This window comes from Thermobia domestica, chromosome 4 (genome assembly GCF_964235325.1).
Source record: "Thermobia domestica chromosome 4, izTheDome1.hap1.1, whole genome shotgun sequence".
Lineage (NCBI taxonomy): Eukaryota > Metazoa > Arthropoda > Insecta > Zygentoma > Lepismatidae > Thermobia > Thermobia domestica.
In genome coordinates this window covers 290,135,750-290,159,864 of record NC_137457.1, presented here as the reverse complement: position 1 = coordinate 290,159,864, position 24,115 = coordinate 290,135,750, and the positions used below count along the sequence as shown (strand labels likewise).

Sequence of the window (24,115 nt, the reverse complement as noted above, 5' to 3'; positions counted from 1 at the left end):
AATAGAAGTAAGAACGCTATTCAAAGTATACAGAAGAAATGTTATACCTACAAATTACTCACCTTTGTCAGTTTAAGTTTATATTCGGAAATACTTTGTTGTAGATTTTCAATTTCTTTCTTGTAATTTTCCATTTCTTGTTCCTTCATTTGCAATTTTACTGTTATCTCTTTGTTTTTCTCCTCTAGACTGCATGCGCGTGACTTCTCATGCTAAAAGAACATTATACAACGAAAAATCAATTGAAATGAATCACATTAAGCATAGTGTTAATGTTAACAAAATATATTGCTGTAAATGAACCTAACAATACCCAGTAGGAATTCATGGATCCGGACCAAAGTTGTTAAACAAGATGATAGTAGATAGTGGTGAACCCAGCAGTGTAATTGTGGGGTATCTGAATATGCTATACAATGGGTTCAAGAAAATGTGTAGTACTTACTTCTGCAGCACACGTAATCGCCTGAGCGGGCATGTAAGAAGCTGTTGTGCAAGTGATCATTGTCTGTCTAAATATTATCTCATACTCACTATACATTTTGGCGTAGCTAGACGATGGTCGCTGTCGGAGCTCGATTGGCAGTTAGGTATCGTCGTTCACATACTCCCCAGAGCTTAGACCAGGAAACTTAGCAGCCCACGATACAAGGCGTATCCGAGGGTCGTAGGATAGGATTCTACGACGTTACGAATATACGTCGCACTAGTTAAGCTTCCTTGAATGAGAATTAGTGGTAATGTAGCAATTATCCTTTCTCTCTTCAATACCTGGAGGGCGCGGTGGCTCAGTGGTAGAGCGTTCACCTCCGGTGCTTGGGGTCCCTGGTTCGATCCCAGCTCGCACCGTGTGGACTTTGTGGTGGACAAACACCGTGCTCGTGGGTTTTCTCGGGGTTCTCCCGTTTCCGACCACTTTCTTCATTCCACCATTTCACTAATTTCTCATAATCACAGTCTCCTTTAGCCTAACCGGCATAATCGTGGGACGTAAAACTGAAAGATTTCATTTCATTTTCTCTTCAATACCTAAATATTATGTGTAAATCCTGTACGTTAAGTGCTAACACAGACTGAATTTTACTCGCCTACAAATATACGGAGACGGATATGACCCGCACTACGCCTTTCACTCGCCTCCCCACTACAGTCTCTTCCGATAATATAATCGAAGACATTCTTGGCAATGAGCATATGTCAGAGGTAATAGTAAGAGAAGAAGACGAGGACATACATCTACCTTCCAACAATGTTTTCTCTCTATATATGTGTGTATGTGTGTATTTTCTCATGATATCATGGTATCTTAAACAAGATTTCATTAAATGAGTATGTAGTGCAACAGTTTTGGTTTAAAATTATTTTTCTACAGAGTCTCCCAACAAGTAGATTTATTTAGTCCAACTTTCCTCCTAAATCCTGAATACCCTTTTAAAAAATATTTGTCTTTACCCTCCCAAAATGCTTCCACAGCGACCATCACCTCGCTATTATCTTCAAAATTTCTTGCCCCTGAGAGCTTCCTTGAGCCGAGAAAAGATATAAAAGTCGCTAGGGGCTATATCTGGAGAATATGGTAAGTGTTCGTGCAGTTCAAAGCCTGCTTCTCAGATGGCAGCTATTGCAACTTCAGTTTTGTGCGCAACTTCGTTTTTCTCCATTTTCGTGTCATCACCTCGACTGTGCGTATTCAAATGAATACATCTTCTAGAAATGATTACATATTTGTATAATACTTTTACAGACAATTATTGAGAGTATAGGGAAGGGAAATCATTTTATTTAGATTTTTATGTCTACTAGCATCAATTACCCGCTTCGCTGGGTTACATTAAGAAAAAACGGTACTATGTTCCGTTAGTCAGTCACTTTTTACTATTACTGAAGAGCTCTTTGGTATTGGTCATATTTGATTATTTTTATATATTCGCCTTCCCTCCCTACGTTGAGGGGCACGGTATCGGAAGTGTCACTGTTCATCTCAGCGACCTCGAAAACTATAGATTCGACACTGATATCGGTCATTTTCGATCATTTTTAAATGTGTTCTCCCCTTCCCCTCCCTTAAATTACACCGTCAAAGTGATATGACAAAAACCATCTCAGGTTGAATTTCATCCAGGCTGAAAATTTGATCGAGATCGGTCCGGTGGTTTAAGAGTTATTAAGTTTTATTTACTTTTATGTATCTCACCCTCCCCTAAGTTCTACCGTCAAAGTGAAGCGAAAAAAAAAAAAAAAAAAAAAAAACATCTCAGGCCCGAACCTCATCTACGTTAAAACTTTGACCGAGATTGATCGTTTGGTTCAAGTTATTAAGTTTTATGTATTTTTTTAACTCCTCCCTCCCCAAGTTCTATCGTCAAAGTGAACAGATAAATACCATACCAGGCCCAAACCTCATCTAAAATTTGATCGAGATCGATCGGGAGATTCAAAAGTGATGAAGTCACAAAGACAGTCACTTTCATTTTTATTTTTTATATATATCTCCCCCTCCCCTACGTTGCATCTTCAAAGTTAAATGATAAAAATTATCCCAGGTCCGAACGTCGTCTATGTTGAAAATTTGATCGAGATCGGTTGGGTGGTTCAAGAGTTAAGTTTTATTAAATATATGTATATAAAATAAATATATATCCACTCTCTACCATCAAAGTAATATGATAAAAACCACCCCAGGTCCGAACCTCATCTATGTTGAAAATTTGATCGAGATTGGTCGTTTGGTTCAAAAGTTATTAAGTTTTATTTACTTTTATGTATCTCCCCCGCCCCTAAGTTCTACCGTCAAAGTGAAATGATAAGAACACTCCCAGGCCCAAACCTCGTGAATATTGAAAATCTAATCGAGATCGGTTGGGTAGTTCAAGAGATTAGGAATCACAAACATAGTCACTTTCAATTTTATAATATAGATTACAACTGTCCGATTATCATTACTTTTGGATAAGCTCTCTTAGCACTCACAGTCGCCGTCCTATTGGTGTAACCGCGACTATTCTTCAGGTGCTTCCCGTTGTATAGCAAAACACAAAGGAGAAACAGTCTACTATGAAACTCTGCCTCCCATCGTGCACAACATCGCTCGACTACTCATGCATGGGGTAATTCTACAAAACTATCACCCCATCTCTTCCAGCCTCATTACATAGCAGAACTCGAGGTCATTTAATTGCGCAGTAGGCGTTCGCTGGTGTCATCTGGTATTCCACATACTCACGTAACCCACATTCAAATCGTTGTATTGTCTGATGACTTTCAAACTACTATCAGTATACCCTTCACATACACTAAGATCAGCCTGTTCTCTATGACGAGTGGTGCACTATGGCCTTCAAACTAAAATTAATCTGCCGTCTATATATGTATGTTTTATGGTGCGAATTTCGTTCGAATCGGACGATGTATACGGGTTTTCTTAAATGCATTTACACCAGTGTATAATAATTTGGCCTAAAAAATACTTTTCTACGATACGAGTGTACACTTCAAAAGTACTTTTTTCTTATAAAAAGTACAGTGTCAAGTAAGTTTCCTATTAAACGATTCCTGTAACTAGTACAATGTTCACACTGTGCGACACTTATTCTACCTTAGAAACCTCAACAGTAGAAACGAATTTTCGGTAAATGGTGTGATTTTTCATACATGAAGTAGATTAAAAGAGGTGAAAAATACGTAAAAATAAGGAAGGCAAAAAAATAAACATATTTGTATTATAAAAATTCTCTCCTCTGTGAGATCTTCTTATGTAAAACTTTTTCAGATGCATGTCTTACGTTCCTACTAATTTTCTCAACTTTAGTATTTACCCATTTTTCACCTCTCTTCCTTAATTCGTTTGGTAGATGAATAAGAAGAACGTACAGGAACGTGAAAGTCTTGTGAAGTATCACCCATCAAATAGAAATCGCAGCGAAAATTCGGATTTTAGATTATGTTTCTGCGTGTGAAAACTGGAAAGTATGCAGTTGGGTACGATAAGTAGCACACAGTTGGAATTTTCTGCTTTACCGATTTGTGCAATGTTCTTTACTAATAACTTCGGAAAGAAAAGATTAATCTGAGCATAGTTGACTTTGAGATTTAGAAATGAAAGACACTAAATGTGCCATTATTTTAGTGATGGAACCCAAAATGGCACATTAATGTCAACTTCCAAACTTTTTGAAGTTTTCTCTTTCTTTCTTTCTTCTGTTACAACATTTATCATTTCTGTCTAAACAGGAGGGTAACTGTTGTTGATGAAAATTGCTCCTTTTCAGCAGCGAGACTACGTGAGACGTGGACCTACAATTGAGATAGTTTTGTAACCATCCCTGTAATGCGTTTAATGCTCTCCCACTGGGAATCGAACCCGGGATCCCATGCACCAAAGGCACGCACGCTAGCCACCAGACCAACATGAAGTGCATTATCTTGTTACAAATATGTATAAAAAAATGCGAATACACCTTCAAGAAAGTGATAGAATCTCTACTTTACAATATTATATATATATATATATATATATTTCTAGAGACCAATTTATCACAATTTCAATAAGTGAAGATTGAACTTCCTACTCACAATATTTTAAGAAAAGGGGGAAGGAACTCACATACATGATACCAGTTCAGTAGTGCAGTTCAAGACGTTGAAAATGAAGCTAGAGAATATCGAAACAACATAGAAGTTTTCGCTCCCCGAATAAAAGGTAAAGTCTTCAATATGTATAGGAAATATAACTGACATTGTTACCGAGAAATTGTATTCAATGCCATTCACTTGAACATAAATTATTACACAAAATAATGAAATGAAATCTTTGAGTTTTACGTCCCACGTTTATGCCGGTTAGGCTAAAGGAGACGGTGATGATGAGAGATGAGTGAAATGGTGGAATGAAGAAAGTGGGAGGAAACGGGAGAACCCCGAGAAAACCCATGAGCACGGTGTTCGTCCACCACAAAGTTCACTTGGTGGGGGCTGGGATCGAACCCGGGACCCCAAGCACCAGAAGTGAACGCTCTACCACTGAGCCACCGCGCCCCCTACACAAAATAATGTGTGCAGATAAATATACAAATGTTTATCTTTCCATTCGGATGCCCATCGATTCGGAATTGATCTATACTTGTCACCATACTACAAGTCTCTAAGACAAATCATGTTGAACGTCAAATAAAGAACGCTTCACACTCTTTACGCTGGCATAATATTTCGGTGGTCCAAGTACAATATTTACATTACTGCACTGGCTTAAGTATATTGCAATATTTATAGTATAAAAATGGCTTCGTCAAAGCTATACTCCCATTATTATCACAGCGAGACCTTTACACTTGAAAAGAAAAAGTTTATTTCACATCACACGGAACGTACCTATATCAATCTCCAGTAACTATGTTGTGCAGTTTTGTTCTTCGTCAAGGTTAGACGTATATGGCAAAGTAAGTTATTTACGGTAAACTGATAACTTTTCCATTATTTAATATTTTCAAAAATGTGTAATTTTCTTTCATTAAAATAAATTAAAAACTGGGATCATATTACATTCGAGCTAACACGGTACTTATTTCGCCGACGTCAATAGATAGTAAAATACATTACTTACATCTCTCTCCTGTCTAAGTTCTCCCAGCTGGTGCTCCTTTTCCTTCTGCCACTTAGCCTTAATGTCTTTTATCAGTTGTAACGCTTTGGCTTCTGTGTTGGTGCGTTCTTGTCTTTCCAGCTCAATCACACGTTTTAGATTCTGAAATTAACATTATTTTCACTTGCATTAAAACAACTGATCAAAAATAAAAGAAGATTATTTAATAGATAAAAAAGGTATCCCTATCAGCGACTAGTTTTCGCAATTTTCAATTCGTACTCTTTACAAAATTTATGTTGCTTGAGAACCCACAATTTTAATCAATCTCCTTCAGTGTAGAAACAATGTATGTGGTTCTAGAAGTATTGTTATTACATTTATTTTTTTGTTAATAGCCTACGCCCTCCTTACCTTTATCCAGACCCCATGAGAATAAACATCTACTATGCAGGAATAATAATAATAATAATAATAATAATAATAATAATAATAATAATAATAATAATGCTTACAAGTTTTCTCGTTTTATAATTTTCTCCATTACCCAATTAGAACTGAAGTTAAAAAATACCGACAAGTTGTATATCCGTGCAGAAAAAATTTAACTTGTTCATCACTTTGCCCTGAATATCCAATACGAATGTAAGTTTGAGCTATTAAAGAGATATTTACAACAGGGTCTGTCTTCCTATTACCGGTACTTAAAATATGAAATGAAATCTTTAAGTTTTACGTCCCACGGTTCTGTCAGTTAGGCTAAAGGAGACGGTGATGATGAGAGATGAATGAAATGATGGAATGAAGAAAGTGAGAGGACACGGGAAAACCCCAAGAAAACCCACATGCACAGTGTTTGTCCACCACAAAGTCCACACGACGCGAGTTGGGATCGAACCAGGGACTCCAAGCACCGGAGGTGAACGCTCCACCACTGAGCCACCGCTGCCCCCTGGTATTTAAAATTGATGTATTACTTCTCCAGTGAACGACATTGATCAAAAGAATGTAGTGCCAGAAGCAACGTATATTTTGTAAGGGATACACACTGAAAATTACAAACCTAATCGCTGAAATTTTTGCGTTTAAATGCTATTTTGATATTTACGTAATTACTCAACTTTGTTATGATTAGTTGATATGCATAGAGATATTAATGGATTTTTCTTTGAAACAATACTGATTACAACGTAGCTTCCGTGGGAGATACATTGAAAATTAATTGCACAAGTTAATAACTAAAAACATTTAAATATATACATAGAACATATAAAAAACATTTACACTAACTTCTTCTTAAGGGTAGTAAATCTTAAATCCCAGTGCTTTGTGGATCTCACTTTTTTGTTTAGCGTCCCTTTCAGCAGCGAAGCTACATGAGACGTGAACCTAGAGCTTAACGTGGAATCCGAACCATATGACTCGCAATTACGAGCTGGAGTAGAAAAACAGGTGGGAAATTAAAAGTAGGAATACCATAAATGCAACAACTGTGTAATTACGGATTCATTGCACAGAGTCGCTTGTACAAGTCAATTAATATGCTTCTAATATAAACATAAGTAGGCTGAATTTACCTCTTTTATCTTTTTAATTAATTTCAACCCCACGCAACAGGTTGATTAGGAACCTTTGAAGAAACCACGCACTAGCTTTTATTTAAATCGGTAAGTAGTTGTGGAAAGACAGACACAAAAAGTGAATTACAGCTTGAATGGTAGAATTTCACGTTCTTCGCTTCAATAAGTTTCGAGAAGCCCATGTTTTCTAAAATTTTCAGAATAATGTAGTACGTAATTTTCTAGTTCCGTAACGCCTTTCTTTTTAAAGTGGATACGAACCACTGTTGAGTTTGTCTCCAAGGCAAGAACCTCCATTTAAGGGATGGACTCTGGGAGCACGACAGAACTAAGCGAGTCCCGCCCACTCTACATATCACGATTTTAATAAGGATACAGTTTTGCGTCGTATAACATTCTTAATTCACCGGTTTATTCATCAAGTTTTGAGCTAAATGTTTCCCACAAAACTTAGTTTTTAACAATCCTTAGTCAGTGTTTTGCTCTGCGAATTAGTAACCATCTTTCAAACAACAAGCTGAGTAAATACTTGTACACTAAAGTTAATTGTCATGTTGTTTTATTTCGTGTCTTTTCCTATATAGTACCATTGCGTGTTTATGTTGAATGTTTCGCATATGAGTCATTACGTCATTACTACTGAAGGTTTTTTTTTTTTTTTTAAGGCGAACTTTAAACTGGCAACACTGTTTTCTATGACAGCTGATATTACAGTTCTCGGCTGGTTTGAGGTTAGTTTGGCAATTCATCATGAATAGATTCACGCCGGAGCAACGTTTGCAAATTGTGCAAATTTCTTTTGAAAACATGGTTCAATTCGACAAACGATTAATTTTACGAAATAGACCTGTTAACTGGCCACCTTTTTCGTGCGATTTGACGCCATTGGATTATTTTCTCTGGGGATGTGTGAAGTCGCATGTCTACGCCGAGAAATCAGAAACAATTGAGCACTTGGAACCTTTCGACGCGTTACTGCCGAAATACAGCCTGATTTACTGCAAAAAGTGTGTGAAAGTTGGACCTCCATATTACATCATTTCAGACGACAATAGCATAGGAAAGTATTGTAATTACAGTTGTAGCCAAGGGCGTCATTTATTGGGGCAACGCCATGTACGCACCAGGCGCAGTAGCCACAAGCCCGAAATGACATTCAAACATTAATGCTATAGAATGATCTGTCAAATAAAGCCAATTTCATGAATATTAGGAACATTTTTCTGTGTTTTATTTCAACATAAAGTTTTCCGCCTCTTAAAAAAAAAATCCTTTATATGTGTGTATTAGTAAAAACCGAACCCGTTTCTAAGTTTATAGCTTCAATTTATGTTTGTCAATTGTTCTAGTTTGCGGAACACTGAAATAACGTATTTGTATAATTTTAGTTTCCCGACAGCACACAACATATGAGATATTTTGCCGTAGTGGCTTATGCGCGTACTTGTGAATTCGAACACTGAGCTTCACCACTGCAAAGCCTTAGATGAGAACTGGATTCAAACCCCGGTACTGGAAATTTCATCATATACCTACCAACTTCTTCCCCTCTCCGTGTCGTTTACTGAGAAGGAGAGCAGCAAACTGTGACGTCACACAGCATTCAGTTGGAAATTACTGCTTTCGTTCTCAGCATCAGATACACTACAGCACAGATAGAAAATGGAGAGAAAAAACGCACCTCTAACACACACACACACACACACTCAAGTTTGAATGCTGACTACATGAAAAATATGCTCATTAAGTGCTTTCATTTTTAAAGAAACGTGTGCTTTACCATAGCTTCATTGAGGTACTTGGTGACATCCCGTTCTAAATTACTCCTCTCCGACTCCAAACGTTCCAACTTCTTGCGTTTTTCTTCCAATTCCTTTTGCAAAACTTCTTGGCTTTTACTCCTGTAATGAAACATTCAATAGTAGTAGGTATAAAATAAACACAAGAATACCTTACACAGCGAAATATTTGTAATAAAGCTAGCTAAATTGATCATAAGAGTTCCATTTACTTCCTATAAGTATTTCCTTTATGACATTTATTGCAACTTTATATTTTGTCGCAAAATAATTGGAGCGAAGTTCCTCTTTACTCGACTGAGGCCGTTCTTAATCAAATTTGACAAGGTAATTCGAGAGCGCGCGCTGAGTGTCGTAAAGGGGTTGCATGTCCCAATCGGACATACCATTGAGGAATAATCACCAAAAAACTGATCTCCGAGATGTCTGAACCTATTCAAATTTGTGATGGTGATTCGACAGCACACGCTGAATGACGTAAGGGGGGTCACATATCTAGATCGGAAATACCATTGAGGAATAATTACCGAAAAACGGGATGCCTATTGGAAAATCATTTGGCGCGCAAATTCTCATTGTAAACAATGGATAATAGAATTTCTAGCACTAGAAATAGGGAGAAGCCCTTTTCATCTTGTTCTGCAAAAATTTTTCAAAGCGAAGCTTCTCTTTAATCGACTTTGGCGTTTGTTTGTCGGGATACTCCTCCGAGATGCCAGAACCGTTCGTAACCAAATTTGACATGGTGATTCGAGAGTGCGCGCTGAGTGTCGTACAGGGCCACATATCTAGATCGGAAATACTATTGAGGAATAATCACCGAAAAACGGGATGCCCATAGACTTAACATTGGAAAATCATTTGACGGGCGAATTCTCATTGTAAACAATGGATAATAGAATTTTCAGCATTAATAATAGGGCGAAGCCCTTTTGGTTTTGTACTGCAAATACAATTTTTCAAAGCGAAGCTCCTCTTTAATGGACTTAGGCATTAGTTTGACCGAATACTCCTCGAAGATGCCTGAACCGTTCTCAATCAAATTTGACACGGTGAGCCGAGAGCACACGCTGAATGTTGTTAGGGGTAGCATGTCCCGATTGGACATACCATTGAGGAATAATCACCGAAAAACCGGAATAAATAATAAAAGTCGATCGCTTCGCTCCAAATTTGCAATTACTGTATAGAAGGTGGTTCGTAAATTCCAATTTTATAATCTTCGAAATAATTCAAACGTTTTATCACTTTCTTAACTGATTTTTAATATTCAACCATGAGAAGCGTACATAATCAACTTCTTGCATATTTAACAAGATGTCTACATACATACACACTTATTTACTACGTTTCCATAGCAACAACTCTTTTTCTAGTTAACGACTACAAAATAATCTCTCGATATCTCTATGTGTCTTTCTTTTCTTTATATATTACTGCTCAAATAATTCGCCTTTGATCCCTTTTTATAAGCTAGCACAGATTGCAAATACTATATACAACGTTATCGTTGTATGTATACCTAGTAAATAATAATACAAGAAGCTCTGATCATAATTAACGACTGTTCAGACATTTAGTTCTTCCAAGTATGGGGCGAAAATAGGATGAAACTTGTTTGATTAAGCACCATCAAAATTCGAATATCACGAATATGATGCAACCATGATGTGATACTGTAATAAGTGTACAGCACTCGTACTACAATAATCTACGAATACATCATATCTATGAAATATATCTGGTTCGAAGGTCATATACATTGGCGATCACTACTATCGATTTTTGAGTGATGCTTAGGATTACGTCGCAATCAATACTTAGACTTATTACAAAAACAGACGTAATTTTGACAATTTCAACTGACACTCATAACTTAAAGTACAATGAAATCTCGTAATCAAAATATCTATTTCAACTTACACTAGGGTCACATTTTCTTTACATCTGGAAAATAATTATTGGTAAGAATGTATAAAAAAAATCAAGACAAAGAATATTTACACGAAAATAAAAGTGATCTTTGCTCTAATAACGTAATGAGTTTTAACTCCCTTTCTTTCTACTTTTTTTTTCCCTCCCCAAGTGGATGTTGCTGTAAAAACTATTCTCTTCTTCAAATGAAACTTAAAATAAAAAAAAAAAAATGATAAATCAAAAGAAACAACAGACTGTTTCTCACGCCATATCCTCTTAATTTGTATTTGCTTGTTTGTTGAAGTACAGTGTCCCTTTTATATAAATACTGTATACGAAATTTAACAATTTCGAAGTCCTTCCTTACCTCTCATTTTCAAGATTGTGTATCTTGAATTGTAGGTGTTCTACCTCTTTTTTCTTATCTGTGAGTGATGTTTCCAACTCAGAAACCTTATTGGATATAACATTTGAGCCCTTTTCTTCTTTCGTCTCCTTCCTGAAAAAAAAAAAAAATCAACTCAAAACTCAACAAATTTCCTTACAGAAGAAAACTGCTTCAACCTATTTGCTACTTTCATAATTTGTAACAATAACTATGCACTACAAATGTCTCCATTGTCTTCTATAAAAGAAACAACTAAGAATATGCCATCACAATGCTCAACAGTACAAAACTCACATTTGAAATATAGGACTGCTTCTTCGACTTTATCATGTAATTTTATTTATTTTTATTTATTTATTTATACATATTTCTCGGGATTGCCGGCATCTATGACCTAAAGTCCGTCACGTAGGAGGGATGTCGTTCTTCGGTGAGCACACTATCAAGGGAAGGAGGGTAAAAAAGGAAGCGGCCTGGAACCTGTATATTATGTACACCATTCCGTCATTTACCTGGTGTGAGTGAAAATACCCACGGAAACCTCACTCAGAATGGCAGGCCTGAAATAGCTGTTATATCTTTTCGACCGAATGTCCCCATCGGGAAGCGAACCAGGGATCGCTCGCAATAATAGGCGAAAGCGTTAGCGACTACGCTAATGTCGTGATTTTGTTACGGGACAATATGATGTGCACAAGTTTTCTTTCTTATGTACCTTCTGCCTCATTTCACTTTTTCATTTGGCCTAGCGCTTTTCTGTCTATTGTCCACACTCCCTCCAAGATACACGCTAAAGTAGAAAGGCTCGCGTCAATGGATGCCTGATTGACTCAATATTAAAGATCCCTACCTCTAGCTTTACTAACGACAAAAAAGAATTAATTAGTGGACTGATAAGACGCACATTAAATAATAAAAATATTGACTGAAATCTCTAAGGATTATATTTAAAACCTTGGAAATTAAGTATCTATTCCGATAGACAATAATTTGGTTTTACATCATTTATTGAAAATGGTACAAGAATGTTTTCAAACAAAGGAAAAAAGATCTTTCAAGTGAATATTTAACAAGTAATTAGGGTTCCCACTTATTTGGCGGTTACGAATTCTCTTACTTTTACAGGTTTCCCAGATCACGATTTACAAACTTCCATATCTATACATAATATAAAAAGCAACTATATTTGTCTCGACTATGGACTTCCTCATCTAGTATGCAGTGCATGTATATACGAGGGAGGATCAGAAACTAAGGTTACAAGGTCGATATTTCTGGAGTTTCGTGTTATAGAAGAATGAGGCGTGTGCGGTAATTTTAATACATTGAGTTGGAAACCGTAGTTTCAGCCATCCGCCACCTACAGCGCTAGTTGTATGTGAACACAAATGGCGAATCGTTCGGAAAACTGGTCTCGTGAACAAGTCCTTTCAGTTATTCGATTTCTGAAGGCGAAACATATAACCGCGGCTGAAATTTACCAGCAGCTGGTAGAGGTTTACGGAAAGATTGTAATGTTTCGTCAGCATGTTGCAGAATGGTATCGAAAATCTTCCTTCACGACAACGCGCACACGTATACAGCCCAGAAGACCAGCATGTTGTTGAACCAGTTTCGCTGTCACATCATCGACCACCCTCCCTACAGCCCGAACCTCACTCCAGGCGACTTTCATTTGTTCCCGTACTTGAAGGAGCAACGTCGCTTGGCTTCAGACAAGGAGGTGAAACATTTCGTGACAATATGGCTGAACAGCAAGAACAGGATTTTTACCAAGAGGGAATCTTTAAACTCATCCCAAGATGCAACAAGTCCCTCAACCGATATGGACACTATGTCGTAAAATAAGCTATGTATGTATTATCTGTTGGCTGCATTGGTTGTATGAAATAATATATACGTTTCACTGCAGGCTTTGCAACTTTACTTTCTGATCACGCACTATCTGCTTGCTCTGACATTAAGCCCATCGACCTGGTACAGCTGACGATGGCTTTCAGTCGGCGTTATGCCCTGTGCATTCAGAAACGTTATCACTGCTCACACTTCACACGTGGCGGGAACTGGAATAGGAACGTCCATTTTCAACCACGCCACGACGCCACTGAGAGCATTAGGGAAGTTCCGCTGGCGCATGTGCCATGCTAGGACCTGGCTCTCTCACGTGCACACAGTCGCTTCCCGCAACATACGATTTCCTACCTATGTGATGCGTGGGAAAGTTACTTCCTGGATGCGCCTCATACAATCAAACAGTTTCAGTATGCGTCGACACCTTTGGATTAGGTATCAGCGCACACCTGCTCGACTGAAATTCAACTACTTCGTGATACAAGGTAAGACTGTTCATATTTGAATTATTAATTACGCATTCTATAGCAACTAACAGCAATCATAACTAAATCGGTAATTTAAATTTCCAAAATGACATACTTTAAGACTTTACCTCAAAAATTTTTCTACTCTTTAAAATAAAATATGTTTGATCATTCTGTTTTCTTGCAAAGTTAACCTTAGTTACCGTGAAGAAATGAAATGTATACTAACTTGTCTACTGGCACGTAGTGAGTATATGTAAAACCAATGAACGGCAAATCTTTCCCAGAAAATTCCTTCCTTATCTTGTAGCTATCGATTGACGGTAATCGTGTTTCGTGTTCGAATTCTTCAAAATTGGACGTATCATCTTGACTATTCACTACTGGCACAAACGGTGGTGGAGCTGCAAAATAGTACAAATAATAAATAATGTAGTAAGATACAATAATATTTCAACAACGATCACTCAAAAATCTTAATGAAGGCCCATGAAGAAATGTGTGTTGTTTATGGACAAGACGCACCAAAAATAACAATTAAAAGATTATTCAGTCGCTCTCGTTCTGGAAACTTTGATGTTCCAAGATTTTTTTACAGAGACATCATAGCAAAAGTGGATGGATAATATTCTGCCAGTCGCGCAAGACAACAACATGTAAGCAGTTAAGACCGCCAACGACCTAAACATTCATCACGAAACAGTATTAAATTAGTTGTCGAAAGCTGACCACAAAAAGAAGCTTGATGCTCGAATACCACATGACCTGACTCAAAGCCATTTACTCGATCGAATTTCTACCCATGAGTCTACTGAAACGTGGTGAACTCGAACCATTTCTAAAGTAGCTGATCGCGAGAAATCAAAAGAGGATAATCTACAACAACAATACGTGAAAAAGATCGCGTCACAACCGAGAAGCTCCACAGTATGTGGAAAATCTCTCACTGACCGCTCAGAAAGGTTATGCTGTGCGTATGGTGGGATTGGAAGAGCACCGTGCATGACGAGCTGCTGCCACCCGGAAAAACGATACTCAGACATGTACTGTCGACAATTAGTGAGAGTGCACCTAGCAATGCAAATGAAACGGTCGGAACTGGTAAACAAAAAGGGTGTCGTATGCTCCATGCTGACAAATCCAGACTGCATACATCTTCACGACCTGTCAGAAATTGAGAGAACTGTCTGGGAAATTGTAATGCATCGACCGTATAGTCCAGACCTGGCACCGTCAGGCTATCAATTGTTTCAGCCTCTATAGAACTCACTGAATGATGTTAAGTTATTTTAAGAAAAAAAGAAACTGTGGAAACCATGCGTTACAATTTTTGCCAAGAAACCGCGGAATTTCTATAGCGTTGATATAGTTTTTCCGGAAAAATGTTAGGCAGTCATCGAATAAAATTATACACATGTAGTTTCATAATGCTATTTTCAAATCACAACAAATATATTCTCAATATTACTTCGAAAAGCTCAATCCCTTTCAGAAAAAACCTGATTATATATATATATATATATATATATATATATATATGGGATGGACAAAAATATGGAAACAGGTGAAAAATTGCACATTACGTTTACTTTTATTAATAGCGAGCAGGGCCACGTTTGGCACGCAGAACGGCCTGCAGTCGACGGGGAATAGAGAAACACAGGTCGCGCATGGTTGTCAAATGGATGTTGTACCATTCTTTCTCCAAAGAAGCTGCAAGTTGTTGTAGAGACAGCAGTTGTTGTAGAGACAGCTCGCACCTTGGTCTCCAAACCTGATCACAAGGACTCAAGGATATTGAAGTCTGGCGATTGTGGAGGCATGGCAGATGTGACACTTAATCTTCGTGCTCATCAAACCAGTCCTGAATGATGTGAACTGTATGAACAGGGCATTACCATCTGGGGTCAAAGTTTGCACCATGGCATGCAGCTGGCCACTCAAAATGGTTTCGTAGTCCTTGGCAGTGACATGTCTATGCGGGGTGATGATGGTCCCGGCAGAATACCAGAATATGGCTGCCCAAATCATCACTGAACCAGCGCTATGCTTTACTCTGTAATGGACCTGTATGATCCATTACAGCATTTTATGTGATTTTGTCTGTGTGCGCCCTTATTCTTCATATTAACCAATTTTAAATGTTATTAATTATTTTGTTAATGGTGAGTTTGAGTAATTAATTAAGCCAATCTTATCTCCAAAGTAAAAGACGACATGAACTTTATCTGCACCGTTGAAATGTTGGCGAAATTGACAGTGAAATAAATGCCTGCTTTTATTCTTCTTCTTTGCACGACAGTTGAAGTTTGATCATTTTATGTTAGAAAAGAATAGCTTCGATATACACTATGTTTCAAAAAGAATATACGTATTTCGAATGCATATATTTATTAAACTTTAAGATACAGTATATTAATATGAAATTTTACACACATATTTACGAACATCTCAAGTTTAAATTACAGTTCACAGCTCAAATTACAGATGTTCAATATGTCCTCCATCAGCAACACGAACAATATCACATCGATACTCAAATTCCTCCCACTCGGGCAAGCATGTTCTGCGTCACTGATGTTATGGCAGTACGGATCCGGTTCTTCAACTCTTCCAGGTTCTGTGGGAGTGCTGATAAACTTTGTCTTTAACGAAACCCTACAGGAAGAAGTCACAGGATGTCAAATCCGGTGACCGTGGAGGGCAGCTGAGACATGCTAAGTCGCCAGCTCCTTGACGACCAATCCAACGGTTCGGTAGAGTTTCATTCAGATATTCACGCACTTGGCGACTCCAGTGAGAGGGGTGCCCCATCTTGTTGAAAAATGAAGTTGTCTTCGTGCAGCATCGGAAACAACCAGTTTTGTAACATAGCGAGATACTGCTGACTGTTAACCGTGTTTCCATTAAAGAAGAATGGGTCGTAAACAGATGATCGAGATATCGCACAAAACACACTGACTTGGGGCGAATCTCGTACATGTTCAATGACTGCATGTGGGTTCTGTAGGCCCCAAATTCGAACGTTTTGTTTGTTTACCTGACCACTAACACGGAAAGTCGCTTCATCACTGAACACGATGCGTTGTGCAACAGTGTTATCATTGTCAATAGCATCCAGAATTTCGTTACAAAATGCCACACGTTTACGTTTGTCATCAGGACGCAGAGCTTGTAACAGCTGTAACTTGTACGGTTTCATAACCAACCGAAAACACGCCAAATTGTTGTCTGCACTTGTAACTCCTGACTGGCACAACGAATTGATTTTGAAGGACTACGTTGGAAAGCATTTTGAATTCGTGCAACATTTTCTTCAGAAACACGAGAGCGGCCAGGACTCTTTCCTTTACATATTCATCCTGTATCTACAAACTGTCGATACCATCTGCGAATGTTCCACCCATTCGGAGGATCAATTTGGTACCTCAACCTGAAACGTCTTTACACTGTAATCACGGAATTGCACTTCGCAAACTCGAGAACACAAAATGATTTCTGCTGCGGAGTAGCCATTTTAAATATATGACGGTTACCAAGAAAAACAGAAGACAACTGACATCTAGCAGCTATTAATATAAACTAGACTATGTATTCGTTTCTCCAATAGCCGAACCGAGGCGCAGCGATCGATAGTTTGGACAAACGTATACGTATATTCGTAATATGTATATTCTTTTTGAAACCGGATGTATATATAAGAAAACAGTTGATTTAAGTATGTGATGCATACGTTTTCTTATAAATCGGCAATTTTATACATTTTGTTTCTGGACGTAGTGTAGTAGTATAAATTATGTCCAGCTAAATCTAAACGTCCGGAATCCGTAAGAATTCCGTGAATGGATCCTTTCCTCTTATTCTCATATACGTATTTTTCATATCATATCAGGAACTTGCCATTTAATTCTGAAGTAGCTCAAACATATGGCGATAGCAGTTGCAGTTTTATCCCTTATCCGGGCAACCGGGGCCTCTCAGGCCCAGTAGCTTCATATTTTTCTTTGAATTTCTTAATAACCATAAATATTTCGATGTCATAAAATTCTGAATTCTTCTATCTTTGGTCGAAGTTAAAGTTATGAACATATCGAGTTGGCAAGGCTAATAGAGTTGGTAAGGCCCCAGTTGCAGTCTGCGTTACAAAAATAGCTTGCCGGATAAGGGTTAATGTCGATAGTCAGGGGCTGATTCTGTTGTACAATATATTGGCTTTATATTAATATAATTGCATGTCTGATGTGCTTCATGCTGTTAAAGGAGATCATCTATGATAAATCTTGCGACGAAGATGATTAATTATAATAATATATTTGGTCTAGGAATTAATTCGTGCGGTTGGTACGCACACATTGAAGCTGTAGTACAAACACAAAATACATAAATACCTTAAGAAAAATATTGTCCATCGCTAGCCACCACTTTCGCCCATCTGTCAGACAATGTACGGATTCCGTGGCGAAAGAAGTCCTCATCCTTGGAAGCGATCCAGTCAGAGACCCATGTTTCGATATCTTCTGAAGAAGTAAACCGCTGTCCAATCAAATCGTTGTTCATGCAATCGAACAAGTAGTAGTCCGAAGGAGCAACGTCTGGTGAATACGGCGGGTGGGGTAAAACTTCCCATCCGACATTTTCTAAATAGGTTTTGACCGGTTTTGCGACATGTGGGCGAGCGTTATCATGTTGAACAATAAGTTTATCATGTCTGTTCTCCCATTCTGGTCGTGTTCTGGCCAGAGCTTGCTTCAAACGCATTAATTGTCGTCGATAACGTTCTCCATTCATAGTTTCACCCGGTTGCAGCAGCTCATAGTACACCACACCTTTCATATCTCACCATATGCACAGCATAACCTTTGCACAGTGAATATCTCGTTTTGGTTGTGATGGACCTGGTTCACCTGGTTTCACCCAGGCCTTTTTTCGTTTAGGGTTCTCGTAATGGATCCACTTCTCATCACCCGTAATAATTCGATGCAGAAACCCCTTTCTGCTCTGTCGTTGAAGCAGCAATTCGCAAATGGTTTTTCGTCTTTCAACGTCTCTGTCTTTCAATTCATGTGGAACCCATTGTGACATCTTTTGAATCATTCCCATGGCTTTCAAGCGTTTGGAGACTGTTGTTTGATCAACGCCTAATGCTGCTGCAAGTTGTTCCTGCGTTTGACACGAATCCTGCTCGAGCAATGCTGTCAATTCTTCGTCTTGAAATTTTTTTGGCTGTCCAGCTCGCTCTTGGTCTGCCAAGCCGAAATCACCACTTCTAAACCGTGCAAACCACTTCTGACACGTTCGCTCAGCTAGAGCATGGTCACCATACACTTCCACCAAAATACGATGACTTTCAGTCGCACTTTTCTGCATGTTAAAGTAATGCAGCAGGACACCCCGCAAAAACACTTTATCAGGCACAAATTGCGCCATGTTCACTTAACTACAAACTGGTGTTGTTGACGCTTTAATCCACTGCCCTATACTACGAACGATACGCGATGACAGGGGTTTGCAACACATGTGTGGATACACGGAACTGTGGGACGCTCCGTTCGTTGCGCCATCTCTTGTCCACCCGCACGAATTAATTCCTAGACCATATAAATATTTGATGAAGTGGATCTATGAATAAAAATATGAAATAATAGTTATGATAATTATATGTATTGAATACGTAAAATGATGATTCTCCCTAGGCACTTGATGGCTAACGACAAATGTAAACATGAGTTGTACGTCACGCATTTTCTAAAGTGTATCTTAAGCGCTTCACCTGTTATTATTTAATCATAAGTCGCATTAGAAACTACTTACTCGCTTAACCTAATTGGAGCTAAATAAAGAATAATCTGTATGTGTCGTAAGTTGGTTTAAGTGTTTTATTTTCATCTTTAATAGATTTACAACCATAAGTATTCCTGATATGTTAAAATGCTTTGTGTTTTTCTTCTCCTGGTGTGGCTTTCCTGCGTAGTGCAACGTATCTGCAATCTACAATACGATGCTTGCTGCTGATAAAGCCAATCACTTTGTGACCTGATATATCATCAGCCAACAAGCATAAGCAATCCGAAATAGAGGATATTACGACTCTTAGTAACAGATAGTCTGCATCGTAAGCTTGTGGTGGCGTTGTCCACACGTAAACTAGACCAGCAGTTGGAAACAATATAAAGGAAGGCTCATCCGATCAGATGACAATCTTCTACTGCTCCTTGTCCGGTTTTTATGGCCGTTGCACCACTGTCTCTTATAGCGGCATTGTTAACAGTCACGAGTGGTTTGAGAATTGTAGTTCCGCCATAAATACCCTGCTTGTGGAGTACTCTTCTGACTATTTTGACGCTAACAGGGTTTGTAAGCAATGTATATAGCTCAGCTATGACTTTTTGCGCAGTTGTGATCTTCTGCTTGGTCACAATCCTACCCAATGTGCGTCCTGTCACGCAACACAAACTTGCGCCCATGCTGGTACTTTGCTCATGCGGTTTTTCCGAAATACTCGTAGGCAGCCATGTTCTTCGAAACTATGCCTCTTGATACACCAAACATTTCCGCTAATTCGTCAAGGAAGCTCCCATCATACGCGCATCCACAATTTCCCCTCTTTGAAACTCTGTCAGCTTAGACATGATTTACGATAACCTGCATGGACCGATAGCTGAACTGTAATTGGCCCATTTATTGATTGGCCAAGTTCTATACCTCACAGAATGTGCCAGTGAACACAGCAACACCTTCCATTCAGACGCAAGTCGTGTTTGAAATGACTACCTCTTTTATACCAGGTGTTACCATGTTTTTGTCCTTCCCCTATATATATACACAATTACTCGTAAAGTCACTATGAACTAGATCTGAAAAAAGATGGATTTAATGTCCCTTTCAGCATCAATAAAATATGAGAAGGAACCAATAGTTTAAAGTTTAATCTGAACCACTGCTAGGATGAAGCAAGAAGGCTTCCATCATCACACTAACTGATACCGCGGTCAGTGAAATTCTCTTAAATTAGTACTTAATAACACAACGAACCACCAGAATAACAAATAGTAACAACATACCTAATAAAAATAAATTAACACAATGATAAACTTTACCGGAAATGAAACAATACTACATACTCAAATGTCTCTTGCGAGGAGACTGAAAACACTTTATAGAAGTTGACAACTTAATTACACCTTTGTATTCTATTGAGTGCAATACTACGGTCTGTGCACAATTTCTCGAATTGTTTTATCTAGGTTTCACGAACAATGAGATAGATTGATATATTCGGATTGATATTATTTAAATCTTAAATTTTACACCCTTTCCTGGAAGGACGTATTTTTCGAATCATAATAGTGAATAAATATTTTCTTCTATTGTTAGAACTTTCATTATTAAATTACTGACAAAGAATTTATGCTAATACTGTGTATTACTTACTATTTCTTATGTTGTTCCAATCAATGTCAGTAAAGAACTTATGCTGAATCAACTGCTCATATTTCAGACGCCTCACAGCTTCTTCTAGAAGACCCAACACAAGATCACGAAACGCAGGTGACGTCTTAGGCTCTTCAGGAAAAGTAAGAGAGTTCTGTAATGAAAGACGTGGAATTAATTTCGACAATGGATCATTTTAGACAGTGCAATGAAACAACGAACAGTCACTAACTTTTCTCTGTCCAGAACATCGGCGGAAAAAAAAGATGAAAAAAAGAAGAAGAAGAAGCGGTTTTGCTATCGTTAAGTCTTTGTCAATTTAAAAACGAATATGCAAATATCAAAGATATACTATTTCTTAAGGATATTGTAATACATGAAAAAATGCAATAGATGTGCATTAACTAAAATACATATTGTCATGGGTTTTCATACAAAGATTACAAGCCTCATACTAGAAGGCTAGTTGAAAAACTCTCCATTAATTTTAAATAAAAAAAAAAAAATGATTTAAGGATTTAAGAAAAAAAAAAACAATAATAATCCTAAACTTATACGAACCACCGGTAAAAGTAATTTCAAAACTTTTAGACTCCAAGTTAAATTCTAACCTTCACCCACCCACCCCCCTTTTTTTTTTATTTCGCTTTGATTGAAATGCGCATTTTACTGGGGGAAAGAATATCTTATGCCTTTGGCGAAGAATAATGCAATAGACGTATTCCTGTCGTGCGAAGAAACGAAGCGAAGGCTAAAACATGAGGTGCAAGACTGCAGACTGAGCAAATGTGGGGATCTGGAGGCAAAGATCCCACCTAACCGAAGGCTAGAAATAATAATAATAAAAAATTAACATTCGCCTAAAGGATCCATATTAAGAACGTTGACCATATCAAAATCAATCGCAGTGAAATCACTGAAAATGTAAAGATGCGATTTCTTGCCGCGCATATTGCTATCCACTTACTGACCAGTAATGAGATGGTCAAAGCGTTAAGATACTTTATAAGAAGTGAAAAAGCTTGATAAAACAAATTACTGATTAAATGTAAAGGAAATACATTATAGAACTAGGTTATATATTTTAACCGTCAAGTCATTACATATTTAAGCTATATATGCTATATGATTGGTGAGTTATACAGCATTACCATTTTATTAGTACAATTTATATGGCCCAATCCTTGAAATGAGGCAAAGGAAAAATTGTAGATACCTGAGTAGAATGACTTTCTGGAATGAAGGAAATAAGGCATCAACTATCCGTATACGTTAGGATGGATATTAGTATTGCGTTAGATGTGATTACAATAGCAATAAAACAATTTCACCAACTCTCATATTGAATGTGCTGTGTTTGGTCTCAAAATTCATATGCAGTGCGTCGCCAGGTAGCGGTAACTTTTTCAGTAATTTCTGAAAACATATTTCTATATAATTTAGTATAAACTAAATGTTTATTTATGTAATGTATGTGTTGTCTTGTTAGGTCAATAATGTAATCACTCTTAGTTGTTTTAGGTATGGTTTATGAGCAGTAGGTCACCAGGAGCGTGGTGGATCATCTGTTGCGAAAATATTAAATATTTATTCATGTAAATGAAATCTTGAGTTTAACGTCCCACGACTATGCCCTGTAGACTAAGGGAGACGATGATTAAAGCAAGTGAATGATGATGGAAGAATTGGTGCAATGCGAAAATGGGAATACCCCGAGAAAATTCCCGGACACGATGTTGTACACTACAAACTTACCTGGCTGGGAATCGAAGCAGAGACCTCATGCACCAAAGGTATTATAAACCACCACGTGAGTATTATAAACTAATAGAAGTTTAAAAAAGTAACCATATTCATATAGTACCTTTCATATAGTACACATCTTTTAGTGCCTAACAATTAACTTTTAGTGCCTAATAAGTTACACCCAAAAATTTCTGCTGTACGAAGAAACTTAAAGCCATCCATATATTTACTTAGTAGACCTTTTAATGTTTTACCTTAAGAATTTTCAACAACATTCTATTGGTGAGGTTATTTAGTTTATTTTTAATGGTAGAGAAAATTCTTAAGAGAATGATGCATACTGTTATCTATCGGTTAATAGCACATTATTTAAAAGCAATTAAGATAAATACATACTTTAAAGCCCAAATCAATGACATATTTTATTGTATATCGAACAAGTTTTGCCTTATTCAAGTAGAAGAGAAAAAAATTGAACTGCTTACCTTGTAGTTTATGATATTAGAATATGTGCTTACAACTTTATCTCCACAAAATGGAGTCTTTCCGTGCACCATTTCAAAGGCCATTACGCCTAAAGACCAGTAATCGCACTCAATCTAAAAATTAAGAAAGAAGGAAAAAATACACATATAATATAAATTAATAAACTACTAAAATTATTTTGAAAAATAAGTTCACACACTATTCCCGTTGATTGCATCTGTAGGAATTTCTCTCATTAAATAAACAGCAGAATTATTGAACTTGGTATCAAGTTTCTTACAGAATTTATTTTTTATGAGGTAATGTTCAACTATTATGCAGTTTTCGTCAACTATTATTGGGAAAGAGTAAGTGAGTTTTCGAGAGGTGACCTCTAGAATATTCCTCCTGAAAACATGTCTAGTAGTACAGCTGATTTAGGATTCAGATTTCTGGGCTTTCGACATCTATGGCCATGTTAGCTCGTCACACATAAGGAATAACGACTCTCGGCGCTCACACTATCCGGGGAAAGGGAAGGAAGGAAGCGGTCTGAGACCTGTATGTTGGGTACCACCCTGGCATTTGACTGGTGTGAATGAGGAAAACCCAGGAAAACCTCATTCAGAATGATTGGCCTGAAAAAGCTTTTTACACTTTTTCGACCGAGTGCCCCCACCGGGAATCAAACCCGGGACCAGTAGTACAGTTGAGAATGGAAACTACAAACATCTCATTGGATTGCGATTCGGACTTTGGGGATTATACAAAGTAAGTCATGAAATGAAATGAAATTTTTGAGTTTTACGTCCCACGATTATGCCGGTTAGGCTAACGGAAACAGTGATGATGAGTAACGAATGAAATGGTGGAATGAAGAAAGTGGGAGGAAA

The 24,115-nt window shown here is 37.7% G+C and overlaps 1 protein-coding gene across 5 annotated transcripts in view; it reads right to left on the bottom strand.

The window, feature by feature from the left end:
- The window catches only part of sti (citron rho-interacting kinase sticky), a 247,607-nt gene that overhangs the window by 186,565 nt on the left and 36,927 nt on the right, over nt 1–24,115 (bottom strand). For all 5 annotated transcript variants that reach the window (XM_081756122.1, XM_081756119.1, XM_081756118.1 and 2 more), the window contains exons 7-13: nt 23,243–23,356; nt 21,012–21,165; nt 13,810–13,984; nt 11,242–11,373; nt 8,939–9,059; nt 5,600–5,740; nt 63–212 (exon numbers count right to left, since the gene is read on the bottom strand). In XM_081756122.1, the coding sequence (XP_081612248.1) occupies nt 63–212; nt 5,600–5,740; nt 8,939–9,059; nt 11,242–11,373; nt 13,810–13,984; nt 21,012–21,165; nt 23,243–23,356 (987 nt within the window). The remainder of the gene's footprint in view (nt 1–62; nt 213–5,599; nt 5,741–8,938; nt 9,060–11,241; nt 11,374–13,809; nt 13,985–21,011; nt 21,166–23,242; nt 23,357–24,115) is intronic.